This window comes from Cervus elaphus, chromosome 6 (genome assembly GCF_910594005.1).
Source record: "Cervus elaphus chromosome 6, mCerEla1.1, whole genome shotgun sequence".
NCBI lineage: Eukaryota > Metazoa > Chordata > Mammalia > Artiodactyla > Cervidae > Cervus > Cervus elaphus.
The window spans coordinates 21190888-21207545 of NC_057820.1; the positions used below are offsets into that span (position 1 = coordinate 21190888).

At 36.2% G+C, this 16658-nt stretch overlaps 1 protein-coding gene across 1 annotated transcript in view; it reads right to left on the reverse strand.

Annotated features, from left to right (window-relative positions):
• CFAP299 (cilia and flagella associated protein 299) overlaps positions 1-16658 on the reverse strand; it is a 649220-nt gene that overhangs the window by 395163 nt on the left and 237399 nt on the right. Inside the window, exon 3 of the mRNA XM_043906382.1 lies at positions 6481-6571. Coding sequence (XP_043762317.1) covers positions 6481-6571 — 91 coding nt within the window. The remainder of the gene's footprint in view (positions 1-6480; positions 6572-16658) is intronic.

Genomic DNA, 16658 nt, shown 5'->3' on the forward strand with positions numbered 1-16658 from the left:
CAGCATCACTAGGATTTGCTTCTGACCTGAGTTTCTGGGCATCTAGAATCAGACTCGTTTAATGTGCTTTTCTAAGCACTTGTTATACTCTTAATAAATGCCTCATTGTGGGGACAGTGTTAAACACTTCATAGATGGAGTAATCAGAAAATTACACCTTCTCAGGAAACAATAAATCTGCTTACAAATGAGAAGAAAATGGTTAGCTATTTTAGTCTTCAAAGAAGTTTTAAATCTGAAATTTATGAGGCATGAGGTATAAATGTTTTCTTATATGAATAGCTCGCATTTAAAATATAATTAAATACTCTGTTACTAGGAAAAAATACTCATGATACTTGTCATTTGAAGTACTACAAAATTATTTCAAACATTTTTGTACACAAATTTCACATAAGACTCAATGTTTTGTCTAAACAAAATGCAGCATCATAGTAATTTAAAATGGAATATTTTGGAAAAGATGTAAAATAATGTGTGCTTATGCATACATACCTACATATGTATATATACTTATACAGAGTGTTTGCATATGTTTATATATATACATATTCAGACACTATACATACATAGTATTTCACAAGCATTATATACAAATTCAGAGGTAATTATGAAATAATTCTTGAATTCAACTGAGTTACTTCTGGCTTATCACAATTTTCTTTTAAAAGGGACTTATCCAAATAATATCTATATCGAAAATATCTGAACCACTGAAAGCTTTAAAGGAAGTACATTTTCAAGAAATTTTAGTCTTTAAATAGCAGCTCTATAAACTTTTAATTTTCGTAAAACCCTATTCTCTCCCAGGGCATAGCCCAAGACTACATGCCCAGGCAGCAACTTTGTGGGGATTGTATAAATGTGTATAATAAGCAAATAACCTTATAACTTACACATTGAAAATATTAGGTGGGGGCTCCTGGGGATGGGGGACTGAGAGGAGGCCTGCTTTTCTTTTTTTTTTTTTTTATAATTGCTTTACAATGTTAAGTTCGGCTGTACATCATATATCAGACATGTCTACATATATCCCAAGCCTCTGAAGCTTTTCTAAATTCCAGGCTCTATAGCAGTGTCAACTCAGAGCATTAAAAAAAAAAAAAAACCTAATAAATCACATTTGCAATTAGTTGACCAGAGGGAGAAGGAGGACACTCAGAAAAAGATCCAATTACACTAAATAGCATTTGAAACCTGGGATCACCAAACTTGAAAATATACTCAAAAGTTATGCATGTGGGAAAGTAAATCTCATCTTCTAATTTCCTAGCTATGTATAAAGAAAATTACCTGGGAAAATTGCTATGAAATTAAGAGCTTCAAACCTTATTAGGCCATGCAGGTTAACTACGTCAGTTCTAAAACTATATCATAATTTTTTTACTATTTACTTTCAGTAAGATGAAACAAAAAGAGTAGCAAATGTGCCCCTGGGATGAAGTTCTCCATGTATTTTGTACCTATGCATTATGCAGAGAAATCTCAATGCTCAGGAAATAGACATTTCCCTTGGAGAGTTCAGACCTCATAAAATTCACATATAATTTCTGCTGACAGCAAATTAATATAGATTCAAATCTCATGAATACTGTATATTTTATAGGATTACTTTTTTAAAGCATATCCATTTAGTAAATGGCTTTTAAGTAAGCTTATGATCCTAATATAGATAATTAGATCTTTCTAAAACATACTGTATTCTGTTGTAAATAGTTTGCTCTAAAACCATTTGGAGTCTTCATTATGACATGACTAGATACAGAAAATTAAGCCTTAAATGCTGTCCTTGATACAATGACATGCATTCTGCTGATTATAATAGTATCACAAATTCAAAGGTCCAAATAAACGACCATATGTTATTTTCAGAGTCAGCAGCGAGTCTAAAAAAGATGCTAGTTTCCAAATCAATGACAGCCTACCAAACATTAAATGACTCAAGAAAGTTAAATTTAGCATTTTTTCTAAGGGGGAAAAAAAAAACCTATAATGATGCAATTAAAGGTCGTTCAGCAGCGATGTCGAAAAAATAGATAAACTTCCAGAAAAGCTATCTCATTTTCCAAAATCCAAATTCACCAATCTACCTAGTAAATAGACCTATAGATTCCTTTTCCCTACTGTGAGTGGCCTCTGCCCCTCTCAAAGGCAAGTCTTTTCCTTGTGCTCTGAATCCCATTCCCCCAGCAATGATCCCCCCTGTCCTCTACAGCATCAACACTCCTCTCTCTATGGGTCATTCCCATTGACATAAACTTGGTTAATAATTACTTTGGCCACCTGATGTGAAGAGCCGTCTCATTGGAAAAGACCCTGATGCTGGGAAATATTGAAGGCAAAAGGACAAGGGGACAACAGAGAATGAGATGGTTGGATGGCATCACCAACTCAATGGACATGAGTTTGAGCAATCTCTGGCAGCTGGTGAAGGACAGGGAAGCCTGGCGTGCTGCAATCCATGGGGCCACAGAGTCGGATACAACTTAGTGACTGAACAACAACAACAATGATCTATCTTAAAGCATAATAAAACAAATTTCCTGGACTCTTGACCCTGTACCAGTTATCAATCAATATCTAAGTGATACTTCACTGCAAAAATCCTCAAAAACAGTTGATCTTCCTTATCTTCACCCATACACCTTTTTCTTTACCTACTCCAAGCACACACTTAACCACAGTCTTCCACTGAAAATGCCCTTGCCAGCACAATCCATGATATTTACCTACCCAAAAACAACAGCAAACATTTTATCTGTTGAATTGATTGGATTTTTCATGGATTGAATTCTGTCCCCCTCAAAAGATATGTTGAGATTTTAACCCCTAGTACCTGTGAGGATAACCTTCTTAGGAAATAGGTTTTTTTGTAGACATAATGGAATTAATATTAAGTCATATTCAGGGTAGGGGGTTGCTAATCCCCATATGACTGGTGTCTCTATGAGAACAGAAGACCCAAACACAGGTACACAAGGAGAAATGTCATGTGATGACAGTAGCAGAGATCAAAGTGATGTCTCTACAAACCAAAGTATACCAGTGATTGTCAGCAACACCAGAAGCTGAGAAAGGAATGGAACAGATTCTCCCCTAGACCCTTCAGAATGTTTCTGCTGACACTGTGATTTCAGACTTCTGGCCTTTAGAACTGTGAGAGAACAAATTTCTGTTGTTTTAAGCCGCTCGGGTTATGGTAATTTCCTACGGCAGCCCTGGGAAACTGATACATCCTCTTACGTAGCCTCTCAGCAGCAATTGCCATGGTGAGCATTCTTTCCTTGGAGTTTTTTTAATTTTTCTTTTCACAGCATGGCTCTCACCTGATTTTTCTCCTATGTGCTATTTCTCAGTTTCCTTAGCTACTTCTTTGACACATTTCAGATCTCTATATGTTGGAGTGTCTTAAAAATCTGTCATAGAACCTCACTCTTTTTACCCATACTCTCTTCCTGGTTAACTTTTGCAAGTTCATGATTTTACATACCATTTAGAAGTTGTAAAGAATCTGCCTGCAATGCGGGAGGCCTGGGTTGGATCCCTGGGTTGGGAAGATCCCCTGGAGAAGGAAATGGCAACCCACTCTAGTATTCTAGCCTGGGAAATCTCATGAACAGAGGAGGCTGGCAGGTCACAGTCTATGGGATTACAAAGAGTCAGACACGACTGAGTGACTATTACTAGATGTTGAAAACTTGCAGATTTATATGCTAGCCAAGACTTCTCACAATTTCCAAACCAATATATGTAAATGACCAATCCACTTCTCCACTTGGGTATCTAATAGGCATCACAAAATTAATGTAGCCAAAATAGAACATTATTGATTCCTGAAATAAGTTCCCAAGTCACACTAAATGCCACCATCATCCCGGCCTGTTCAAATGATAAGCCTAGAAGGCATCCTAATTTCCCCTTTCTTTAAGATTTCACATCGAATCCATCACTGAGTCCTGTGTGCTTTGCCTCTAAAACATAGACACGATTCAGTTGAGATGAACTTCCCTCCATCTCAACTACAACCATGCTGTTTTAAGAGTTTCTTCTTTTGCTGATTGATTATAAGAGCTCCCTAACTTATCTGCTTGCTTCTGCTTGACTTCTTCCCCATATTATCCTACTGTACACAGCAGTGGTGAAGTTAATCTAAAGTGGAAGCCAGATCAGGTCACTTCTCCACTTAAGATCATCCATCTATCGACTTCTTATCACAGTAATAAAAGAATAAATGTAAACATTAAAAAAGAATAAAATAAAAATTCCTTATAATCTGTATGGTCCAGCTTCTGACCTTCTCTCTGACTTCATCTGTCTTTATAATTCCCTTCAATAATTACCTTCCAGTCATTTCAGTTTTCTTATCATCTCTTGATTATGCCATGATTGCTGTTATCTCAGGAGACTTTAATACATCTTCCTTCTTAATGGGATATATTGCACCCTCTCAAATATTCATCTCTTTGGGATGTCTCACTATTCACATTCCATGACTATCTTCCTCATTTCATTCCAGTCTCAACAGATGTAACCTTCTTAAAGTGATCTTCCTGTACACAGTAGCTAAAGCAACCAACCACTGTCTATTCAATCTCTATATCTGATATTCTAATTCTGTGCTCTTCATAGCACCCATCCAAAGTTGAAATTAACTGTTCCATTTTTGTTTTGCTCACCTATTCTCTATCTTGTGCTCTAAAATACAAATGCTTTAAGGTCACAGGTTCTTCAGTGCCCCAGTGTCCCAGAGACTAAAATAGTTCCAGGCTTGAGCAGGTGCATAAGAAGCATGAAATTGGAAAATGGATCAGAGTTGGCCAAGAAAATACACAGGTGTTATCATTTAAGAGGCTGTTATAGTAATATATTTAAGATGTGATGGGGGTTTGAATCTAGATAAACGCTATTTGAGATGGTGAAAAGTGATATAATTTGACATATTTAGAAGAACTTAGTAGCTCATTCAACATGGGTGAAAGAGAATTAAGTTTATTATAACTGACATACTTCTGATTGAGTAAATGAATGAATGATGCTGTTATTCATTGTTAAAGGAAATACCAATGGGATAGAAAAGTTAAAAGGGCATTTTTGAGAGGCATTATACCATTTCAGACAAAACATGGGCCTTGGGTATCTAAAGCTGTTTGTGTTTTTTGGTGCTACTGCCTAACCATGGGCCATTTTTCAACCCTAAGAAACCTGACTTCTGTCCTTACTATGGATGGAATTTGTTGTCAAGTATTTTTTAAAGTGAATGTTCCCAAACACAACAGATCCTTTTTCAGACCTTATCCTGCTTGATCACTGATGATCATTTGCTTTTTCTTGAAGGTCCTTACCAATAGATGACTATGACACCACATTTTGCTACCTGTCTTCCTCCTTTCTAGGGGCTCTTTCCAAAAAGGTTCAGATAAATTCCAACTTTTCTGTTGTGATTCACAAAGTCCTCCAAGTCTAGTGTCCACCCATATTTCCAACCTCACCTCCTTTAAATTTCACTCAGCCCACTTCCACCAACAAAGTTTCCCTGATTTCAAGTCCAGGATCATTCTATACAATTATCTAACCAAACAGTGATATTTTTTCTTTCTGAAGTACATTGAGGATTTTATCTGCAGGTGACATCTTCAAGTCAACGTATGGCAAAACCAATACAATGTTGTAAAGTAAAATAAATAAAGAAAGAAATTTGAAAAAAAAGAAAAATACAATTTTTTTAATTGAGAAAACTTTGGTAGACACTCTTATAACATATTTTTATGTTGCTCTAAAATTTGCATCCTGCTACTTCTGATTCTTTTCCTGTAAGTCACTCATTACAGTTCCAGCATGAATGTTTGTCTATTTTTACATACAGAAGACTCTTATCACCAGTATTGTATTAGCAAAGCATGAAAGTAAATATTCCAAAAAATATTAGCAATTTTAAATATCTGATTTAGCACAAGTTTTAATAAAGCAAAAGCATATTCTCCTTGGATGACTCAAAATCATCTCTCTCCATTATGCGGTTTCTATCACACCTCCCAACACAGGGCTAGAGGGAAGACTTTATCTTCTAGAGAAAGCATAAAATCAGGTACACAGTGGGAAAACCTTCAAGATGAGTGTATAAAATGACTTGGAGAAGTGTACTAAGAGATGGGGCTGAAAAGTAGCGGGAAGTTTCAACATAGCAGTAGCACAAAGTTGGAGATGACAACCAGTCTGCCACATATAGGCATTTTCTCCATAACAAATATGCAGAATGATACTAATATTTTTCACCATGTAGCTACTTCTACAGATATAAACTGACATAATTTTTCCACATATATTCCTATAATATATTCCAATAATAAAGAGCTCTATTATATCCCTCATGAATTACCTTTCAGAGACAATGTTTAAAATTATATTATTAACTAACTAGATACTATACACTAATGTGCCTTTAAGGTATATGTTTTTAATCTCTGAATGAAATGTACTCACGCTCACTTTTCCACTGCGATTGTCTTCTTCTCTCACGGCCAGAGCCTTCAGAAAATTATCATGTAGGTCTTTACCAGCACTTGTTAGTGTCCTAAAAAAAAAAAAAATCAGACCTTCAGTTATATATATATTAGCTAAGCAAATACATTGAAAATATTCTGGGTACAAAAAAGCAGCCTTCTTTATTTCAAGTGACAATTCCTTCAACACGAAAACTACATATAAACAGTATACACAGTACACAATCATAAATCACACATAATTATAATCATAATTATAATAAACTATCAAATTCTTAAATTTAATTTCATACAGTTATAGAGTCTTTATTTTAAAATAAATGGAATCAAGATTATAAATAATATCAATACTCATGCCAGATACAGTTAATTGCACTTACATGTCCATTTTATTCTTTTTATCATGTCATGGAATTTCAAACTATGTATTCTCCTCACTACCCATAATAATTTAAAATGGACTATAATTTAAGCACGATTTATTTAATGTAATAAAAGCAAAATATTAGCCACTTAGCCCAATTCAGTTACCGGAATAGAACACTATTTTAGCTCTATGAGTGGAGATACTCAAGGCAAGACGTGAAACTAGGTTGTCCTTATCAGATAAAAGAAAACATTAAGAATTCAAGAGAGAAACAACTTTCTCTGGAAATAAATTTCAAAGGAAATTCATCACAATGATCTTGATTAAGCAAAAATGAACCACAAAATAAAGAGTTCAAAAGTGATTACAAAATAATAATCCTTTCTTTATTTGGCAATATTCTACATATTCAACAAACATTTCTGCTGTGTGTCTATTATGAATCAGGAAGTATACTAAGGACAAATTAATGAGATATGATTCCTGCTCTCAAGCTGCCTGTGGTCTCATAGAAGTCAGTAGATACAAAAACCTTATAATATCATACTGTGTGATAAGTATAATAATAGAGATACAGATGGGTTTTGAGTTCATAAGAGAAATATCTTAGGTATTTGAAGAAAAGACACTTAGTCTTAAGCTTTAAAGCTATCACTGAACTAAACATTAAAAGATGAGACAGCATTAGCCAGTTTGAGGAAGGGGGTAGTGGAAGAGGGAAAGAGTTATGAGTTATTACAAAGGAATTCAAGAATAGAGATGAAAATCTGCCAGGTACCCATTAAAGTGGAAGTTAGTCGCTCAGTCATGTCTGACTCTTTGTGACCCTGTGGACTGCAGCCTGCCAGGCTCCTCTGTCCACAGAATTCTCCAGGTAAGAGTACTGGAGTGGGTTGCCATTTCCTTCTCCAGGGGATCTTCCCAACCCAGGGATCGAACCCAGATCTCCCACATTGCAGGTAGACTCTTTACTGTCTGAACCACCAGGAAAGCATTGGGTAATAATTAAAAAATTAATTGGGTAATCATTACCCTTGGGTAATTATAAAAAAAATCAGAGAGTAAGTACAGGAAGTGAGAGAGAAACCATACAAAATTAACAAAAGCTAACATTTTTATAGACATACTGTTGTAAATATTTAGTAAAGGTCACTCAGCTAATTAGAGCAGACCTATTTTCCAACCCAGGCAGTGTGGTTCTAAAACTCATTCTCGTAACCTACAGGCCATGCTGCCTTTCCAGGAAGCCCTATATGCTACATTAAGGAGCTTGAACCTTGTCTTCTAGGAGATGTTGAACCACAAGGGTCATATGCAAGGAAATAAGATGGTCAATGTTGTATTTTAGTTATAGCATCCAGTGGTTGTGATAAACATAACCAGGAGGAGAAGCACACTGGAACTATTAATTAGAGAGCTTTGGTAAGAGATAATGAAGACGTGACTTAAAGCAGTGGTGGTAAGAATAAAAAGAGGTAGATCTGGCAAATACATAATAGGGAAATAGACCTGGTGATTTCTTTTTCTAAATAGTTAAAGAGAGATTATTACCAGGTTTCTTTAAATCGATATGGGCATATACAGCATGTAACCTAATGATTATTTTGTTGAACAATACATGCAACTTATTAAACTAATCATAACTCGTCAGCTTCTTCTTTTCTAGTTTTATATGCCTTAGCTTATAGTATCAGTGGACTTCCCAGGTGGTGCCAGTGGTAAAGAACTCACCTGCCAATGCAGGATACGTAAGAGATGTGGGTTCAATCCCTGGGTTGGGAAGATCCCCTGGAGAAGGAAATGGCAACCCACTCCGGTACTCTTACCTGGAGAATTCTGTGGACAGAGGAGCCTGGCAGGCTGCAGTCCACAGGGTCACAAAGAGTCAGACACGACTAAACTGACTGAGGATGCACACACGCATAGTACCAATATCAACTAATAATCAAAACACCTGTGTGTGTGCATGCTCAGTTGCTCAGTTGTGTCTAATGCTTTGCAACCCCATGGACTGTACCCCACCAGGCTTCCCTGTCCACTGAATTTCCCAGGCAAGAATACTGGAGTGGATTGCCGTTTTCTATTCCAGAGGATCTTCCCAAACCAGTGATCAAATCCATGCCTCCTAAATCTCCTGCATTAGCAGGTAAATTCTTTACCAGTGGGCCACCAGACATCTAACTATACATAAAAATAACTATTAATTGGTACTAATGGAGAGAATCATGTGTTTGAGAAATTTCTCAGTTTGTTGTCCTATTTGAAAGTAAGTCTTCAGATTATAATACACCTATGTACTTCTGACTTTAAATCTCCAAAATGTCAAATTTATTTTTGTCAAAAGCTTGCCCAGAGAGAAGTATTGCTTCTCTATTGCTCACAAAATAATCTTCTCATCACTTCATCACTTTCTACCTAATTTCCTACTTATGATAGGAAATATTTAAAACCAGAATGAGTTAGAAATTATCTGTGAAGTCTGAACAGAGAATTAGTTATACAAGTGTTTCAGTCAGGACTGGTTAGGTTATACTATAGTAACAAATACCCCAAATCTCTGTGGTTTAAAATTACAAATGATTGTTTCTCAAAAAGCTGTGCATCCACAGCAGGTTGATTGTGGCTCTTCACCTTGGAGGGATGTACTGGGAGGCTCCTGAAAATAACCTCTATTTCAAACATCTTTGTTATTGTACGGAGGGAACACCATCACTTGCTGGCTCTTAGAACATCTGCTTATTGACTGTGGCTTTGTAGTAGAGCCTGAAGTCAGGCAGGTTGATTCCTCCAGTTCCATTCTTCTTTCTCAAGATTGCTTTGGCTCTTCGAGGTTTTTTGTATTTCCATACAAATTGTGAAATTATTTGTTCTAGTTCTGTGAAGAATATTGTTGGTAGCTTGATAGGGATTGCATTGAATCTATAGATTACTTTGGGTAGTATACTCATTTTAATAATATTGATTCTTCCAATCCATGAACATGGTATATTTCTCCATCTATTTGTATCCTCTTTGATTTCTTTCATCAGTGTTTTATAGTTTTCTATGTATAGGTCTTTTGTTTCTTTAGGTAGATATACTCCTAAGTACTTTATTCTTTTTGTTGCAATGGTGAATGGTATTGTTTCCTTAATTTCTCTTTCTGTTTTCTCATTGTTAGTGTATAGGAATGCAAGGGATTTCTGTGTGTTAATTTTATATCCTGCAACTTTACAATATTCATTGATTAGCCTTAGTAATTTTCTAGTAGAATCTTTAGGGTTTTCTATGTAGAGGATCATATCATCTGCAAACAGTGAGGTTTCACTTCTTCTTTTTCTATCTGGATTCCTTTTATTTCTTTTTCTGCTCTGATTGCTGTTGCCAAAACTTCCAAAACTATGTTGAATAGAAGTGGTGAGAGTGGGCACCCTTGTCTTGTTCCTGATTTTGGGGGAAATGCTTTCAACTTTTCACCATTGAGGATAATGTTTGCTGTGGGTTTGTCATATATAGCTTTTATTATGTTGAGGTATGTTCCTTCTATTCCTGCTTTCTGGAGAGTTTTTATCATAAATGGATGTTGAATTTTGTCAAAGGTTTTTCCTGCATCTATTGAGATAATTATATGGTTTTTATCTTTCAATTTGTTAATGTGGTATATTACATTGATTGATTTGTGGATATTAAAGAATCCTTGCATTCCTGGGATAAAGCCCACTTGGTCATGATGTATGATCTTTTTAATATGTTGTTCGATTCTGTTTGCTAGAATTTTGTACCCCAATGTTCATCACAGCACTGTTTATAATAGCTAGGACATGGAAGCAACCTAGATGCCCATCAGCAGATGAATGGATAAGGAAGCTATGGTACATATACACAATGGAATATTACTCAGCCATTAAAAAGAATTCATTTGAATCAGTTCTAATGAGATGGATGAAACTGGAGCCCATTATACAGAGTGAAGTAAGCCAGAAAGATAAAGACCAATACAGTATACTAATGCATACATATGGAATTTAAAAAGATGGTAATGATAACTGTATATGCAAAACAGAAAAAGAGACACAGATGTACAGAATAGACTTTTAGACTCTGTGGGAGAAGGCGAGGGTGGGATGTTCTGAGAGAAGAGCATTGAAACAAGTATACTATCAAGGGTGAAACAGATCACCAGCCCAGGTTGGATGCATGAGACAAGTACTCAGGGCTGGTGCACTGGGAAGACCCAGAGGGATGGGATGGAGAGGGAGACGGGAGGGGGGATTGGGATGGGGAACACATGTAAATCCATGACTGATTCATGTCAATGTATGGCAAAAACCACTACAATATTGTAAAGTAATTAGCCTCCAACTAATAAAAATAAATGGGAAAAAAAAAAAAAAAGAACATCTGCTTGTAAGAGACTCATGTCACTTCCGCTCACATTTTATTGGAGAAAGAAAGTGCCATGCCTGAAATCAACAAAATGGAAAAGAATAACCCTGCCTAAGGAAAAGTAGTAAATATTTGTAAACAGTATCCCATGTACCCATTGCCTTCAACAGCATAACCAAAGATGGAGTACATAGCTCAGTAAATAAGAGCTATAAAGAAAACAATTTCTGAGTAAAATTTAAAGGTACAGAAAACGTGTTCATGCAGTTGATTGCATTTTAACCAAATAAAGACCCTTTTGGACAGTATAATCACTAAACTTAGCTCCACAGCAGAATATCTTTCCAGAGACCCACAGAACATCTAAAAACTATGGCTGAAGAAGGGAGATAGACTTCAGTGTGTGTTCTTCTGTGATAACTATAGACACTTGTTGGTTTTGCCTTCCTGACAACCCTTCGCATTTTTTGAAAACAGAACCCTAATTTTTATTTGGAGGGCTTCCCAGGTGGCACTAGTGGTAAAAGAATCCGCCTGCCAATGTTGGAGATGTGAGACGTGGGTTTGATCCCTGGATCGAGAAGAGCAGAGGAGCCCGGTGGGCTACTGTCCATGGGTCACAAAGAGTCAAGACACGACTAAGTGACTGAGAACACATACACTTTTTATTTGGAAAATGGTCCCTCTCGCATTCTTTGCTCTGGTGACACAGTCAATGGTACCCACTCACTCACAACTCTTGCCTCCCAAAGCTCAGCTGATGAATATGCCTCAGACTTACCCAATGTCACGTCACCTCATGGGAATGCATATCATAAAGAGAGAGATCCAAGGTTGCGAAGAAACTGGAGTTGTATTAAGCTGAATTAAGCTGTCCTTAATTCCTACTAGACAGCCTCATAATTCAACTTTTTCCTTGAATCTACAATAATCAGTGTCCCTCCAGTAAACCCCCCTTTTTTTTAGTTCATTGGAATTGGTTTCTATTGTTCACAACCAAAACCTATAATTGATACGATGGTTATCCAGTTCAGACACTGCAGAGCAACAAATACTGTTTGATTCCACTTATATGAGATACCTCAAATAGTCAAGTTAATAGAATCAGAAAGTGTAATAGTAGATGACAGGGGCCAAGGGGTCAGAGGGGAGGGAGGGGGAATGGGGAGTTAGTATTTAATGGGGACAGAGGTTCAGTTTAGCAAGGTGAAAAATTTGGGAAATGATGAGTGGTGAGGGCTGCACAGCAATGGGAACGTACATAGTGCCACTGAACTGTACAGTTAAATATAGTCAAAATAGTATGTTTCATATTATGTGAATTTTACCACAATAAAAAAATTTTTTTAAGTTACTTTAGGGGGTGGTCCGAAGATGGTGGAGGAATAGGACGACGGGGAGACCACTTTCTTCCCCACAAATTCACCAAGAGATCGTTTGAATGCTGAGCAACTTCCACAAAACAACTTCTGAACACTGGTGGAGGACACCAGGCACAGAAAGGCAGCCTATTCTCTTTGAAAGGAGGTAGGACAAAATATAAAAGACACACAAAAAAAAGAGATAAAAGAGTTAGGGACAGAGACCCATCCTGGGGAGGGAGTTGTGAAGGAGGAGAAGTTTCCGAACAACAGGAAACCCTCTCACTGGCAGGTCTGTGGGGAGTTTTGGAATCTCAGAGGGCAACATAACCAGGAGGGGAAAAAAAAAATACTGCAGCAGTCCTAAAGATTTCCATATAGTAAGTCTACGCCCCACTTTTCCCATCTGCAAACACACCTTATTTTGTTGTAAATCCTTAGAACATTACAGATAAAGTCCAATCAGATTACCAATCTCGAGTCTAAACATCCAAAGTAACCATCATTATCATTTTGCACACAGCCTTCAGCTATTTTCAGTTGTTTATGTCTATACTTATGTACCCATAAGTATCAATATCACTTTGTGAGTTGTTCATTTTATTACATATCTTGCAACTTACTTTTTTACTGCATTGTTGTTATTGTTCCTAGGAATAGATGTTTATGCGAGTGTCAAGGAAGATCAAATTTATTCCCAGGTTTATGAGACATGAAAAACCTCTGGAATATAAGACTAAATAAAAAGAGTTTATAATTGGTTTCAGTCACTGCCACTTTGGGATTTTCAATTGTTTTTAACTAACTGTTAGTGTCTCAGTCATGTCCAACTCTTTGTGACTCCATGGACTATAGCCCTCCAGTCTCTTTTGTCCATGGAGTTCTCCAGGCAAGAATACTGGGGTGGGTAGCCATTTCCTTCTCCTGGGGGTCTTCCTGACACAAGTCTCCTGCATTGCAGGCAGATTCTTTACCATCTGAGCCGCCAGGGAACCCCTATTTCTAACTAGACTTAATCTAAACCAATACTTTCACCATATGAAATGCTCACCCTTCCGACAAAGATGTTGTTGTGGGATTGGCTTGATGATCAAATTAGACTTTAACCTAATCTGTAATATACTGAAGATATCCCAGGAGACTGCACAACTTATCAAATTAAAATGAATTGCTTTTTAAATAGTCAAAATGTTAAATATTTTAAATGGAAACATGAAATAATGGAAATTAAACTGAAATATAAGACAGGACATCAGTCTTTAATTCTTATTTACTTACCAACTGATTAGTCCAAGTCATCAAGTTTTTCTGAACCTGGGTTTCATGATGAGTTGAATAATCTCTAAGTAGCCTAGCAGCTGTGTGTGTTAGTTGCTCAGTTGTGTCCAACTCTTTGCAACCCCATGGACTGTAGCCCAAGAGATTCCTCTGTCCATGAGATTCTCCAGGCAAGAATACTAGAGTGGGTAGCCATCCCTTCTCCAGGGGATCTTCCTGACCCAAGGATCAAACTCCAGTCTCCTACATTGCAGGCAGATTCTTCACCGTCTGAGCCACCAGGGAAGCCCTAAACTTTTAATTTAAAACAATCATACTCCATCATCAAGCACCAAACATCATTTATTTACAATCAGTTCAAGAAATGTGACTGCCAAATTGACAATACATTAAGAGAATATTGTTCCTATTTAATATTATTCAAGTTTTACATACACAGACTTACATCATTTCTTGTAACCGCTATGAGGAAGATAATAGTATTTTTGTTATATAAACTAGGAACAGAGAGGATACAGTCTAAAAGCCCTAAGCTATTTGTAGCAGGGTAAAAAATGTTATATAAATAATCAATTATTATAACATGCTACATCTGAGAACTTGAAACTTCTCAGCAAGAAGAAATACTGGGAAAGAAAGGTAATACAGACTGTGTGGTAAGGAATTCTTAAATCTTTAACATGATTTACTCTTACTTAACTAGATTTATTTAACAGTCAGTGACCTGAGAAACCTTGCTTAAATAAATATTACAAAAGGAGTCACTTCCTTAAGAAGTGAAGTATTTCTGTTACAAAATCTGAGGGTTATAAGTTTTAAAAAGGCAAATACTCCATCTATGTTGTTTACACTCCACCGCACTTTCAAAATGGGGTAAAAGTCATATGTATGAGTTAATTTTTACCAACCTTATTTAATCGTTAGCTAAATGTATTTATATAATTCTACATGAATGACTCTAAATATATTCTTAATCCTCAAAAATTAAGCTACCGGTTTTATGATTTAATTATGTTGTTTAAATAACCCACATTCACATTTCATATTTCTGGAATTTACATTCAACTCATTAGTACTTGTTTGAAAATGTGTTTTAATTTAACCTCTCTGTACCTCAGTTTGTTTAAAAGGATGTTTTTGTATATTCGGTTTGGAAACATTAAGTGGAGAGTAAAGTAAAAAATAGTAAATGGGTAAAATATTTATTATAAAAACTCTATAATATTATCTTCTTAAGACACAAGCACACTAATTTATGAAAGGGCAGTTTTTCATGAGTAGCTTTAATTCCCATGATAAGTTTACTGAGACAACGATTTGTAAGTATGTGTATTTGTATGGTCTCAATATAACTTTAATTGATTTTTTAAAGGCCAAAATAGAAAAAAAGTTGTTTGCAAACTTGATAAAAAATATATAATTTCAATTAAAACAATGTGTGAATTTTTAGATAATTCATTTGAGTGTTTCAGTATGAAATGTTTTTATAGTACTTTAACATAGTCTTTTACTTTGTCAGGGAGAGATGATTCTATACTTTTCCAGGACAGCATGATACATTTTACGTTTGTCCTTTGTATAAATTAGGAGAAGAAAAATCTTACTTTTCCCCAAATAAAGTGTTTTGTAACTATCTGTTAACTGATAAACCCTCACTTTCCTTTCCTCAATGTATTTTTATATATTTGCAGGGGATCTTCCCCACCCAGGGGTCAAACACACATCTCCTGCATTACAGGCAGATTCTTTACCATCTGAGCCACTAGGGAAGCCCAATAGTCAGCTCAGGCTGCCATAACAAAATACTATGGTATTTACCATACCATAGATTGGGTGGCTTCAATAACAGAAGTTTATCAAGTTCTGTACATCAGAAGTCTGAAGTTGGAGTACCAGCATGTTCTGTACCTGGGGAGAGCTTCCTTTAGCCTGCACCTGGCTGCCTTCTCACTGGGTCCTCCCACAGCAGATAGAGAACAAGAGCAAATTCTCTGGTGTTTCTTCTTATGTGAACACTAAACCAATCACGAATGCCCCGCCATCAGAATCTCTAAACCTAATGACCTCTCAAAGGTCAGTCCCCAAATACCATCCCACTGGGGGTTAGGGTTTCAACATATGAATTTGGTAGGGTCAGAGTCGGGTGGATGGGGTACAAAATTCTATTTATATCATGTTTCTTTCTCTCTTCAGAACTCATTTCCCACCTTTTTTTCTTGCAATATTCTGTCTTGCTTGCCTTATCACTTCTTTGGTACAACTTGGAGCTATTTCAGATTTTCTTTTATCCTATGGAGAATGTTAGCAAGTTTTACCTCTTGAGATATGCTAGATTAAGTTATGGCAGACAGTTATTTGTTCCTCTCCAGCTATCTTTAGCAAGGTGCAAGCAATTTCAAGTCAGGTAACCACAAAAAAAAAAAAAAAAAAGCCTAAATGACAGACCATAGGAATTTGCCTCAAATAGCCTAGAGAAAAACTTCCTGTTTCTTATCTTGAATGTGAATTTAAACAATAAATATACTCATTATAGGATTATTTTAACCTTTATATGTGTGAAATATAACTAACAAACATAAAAACAGCAAAAAACTTAAACATAGAGTTAATCAATTATTTCAAAGCCAACCCCTGTAACTTATCATTGAGTCAAGAAACAGACCAATGACAACACTCTAGAACTCCTATTATTCCTTCCTGCTGATAACTCCATCTCCCATCACCACCATCACCAAAGGTAACCTCTTTCTCACTCTTACGAAATCCGCTCTCTTGCTTTTGGCTTAT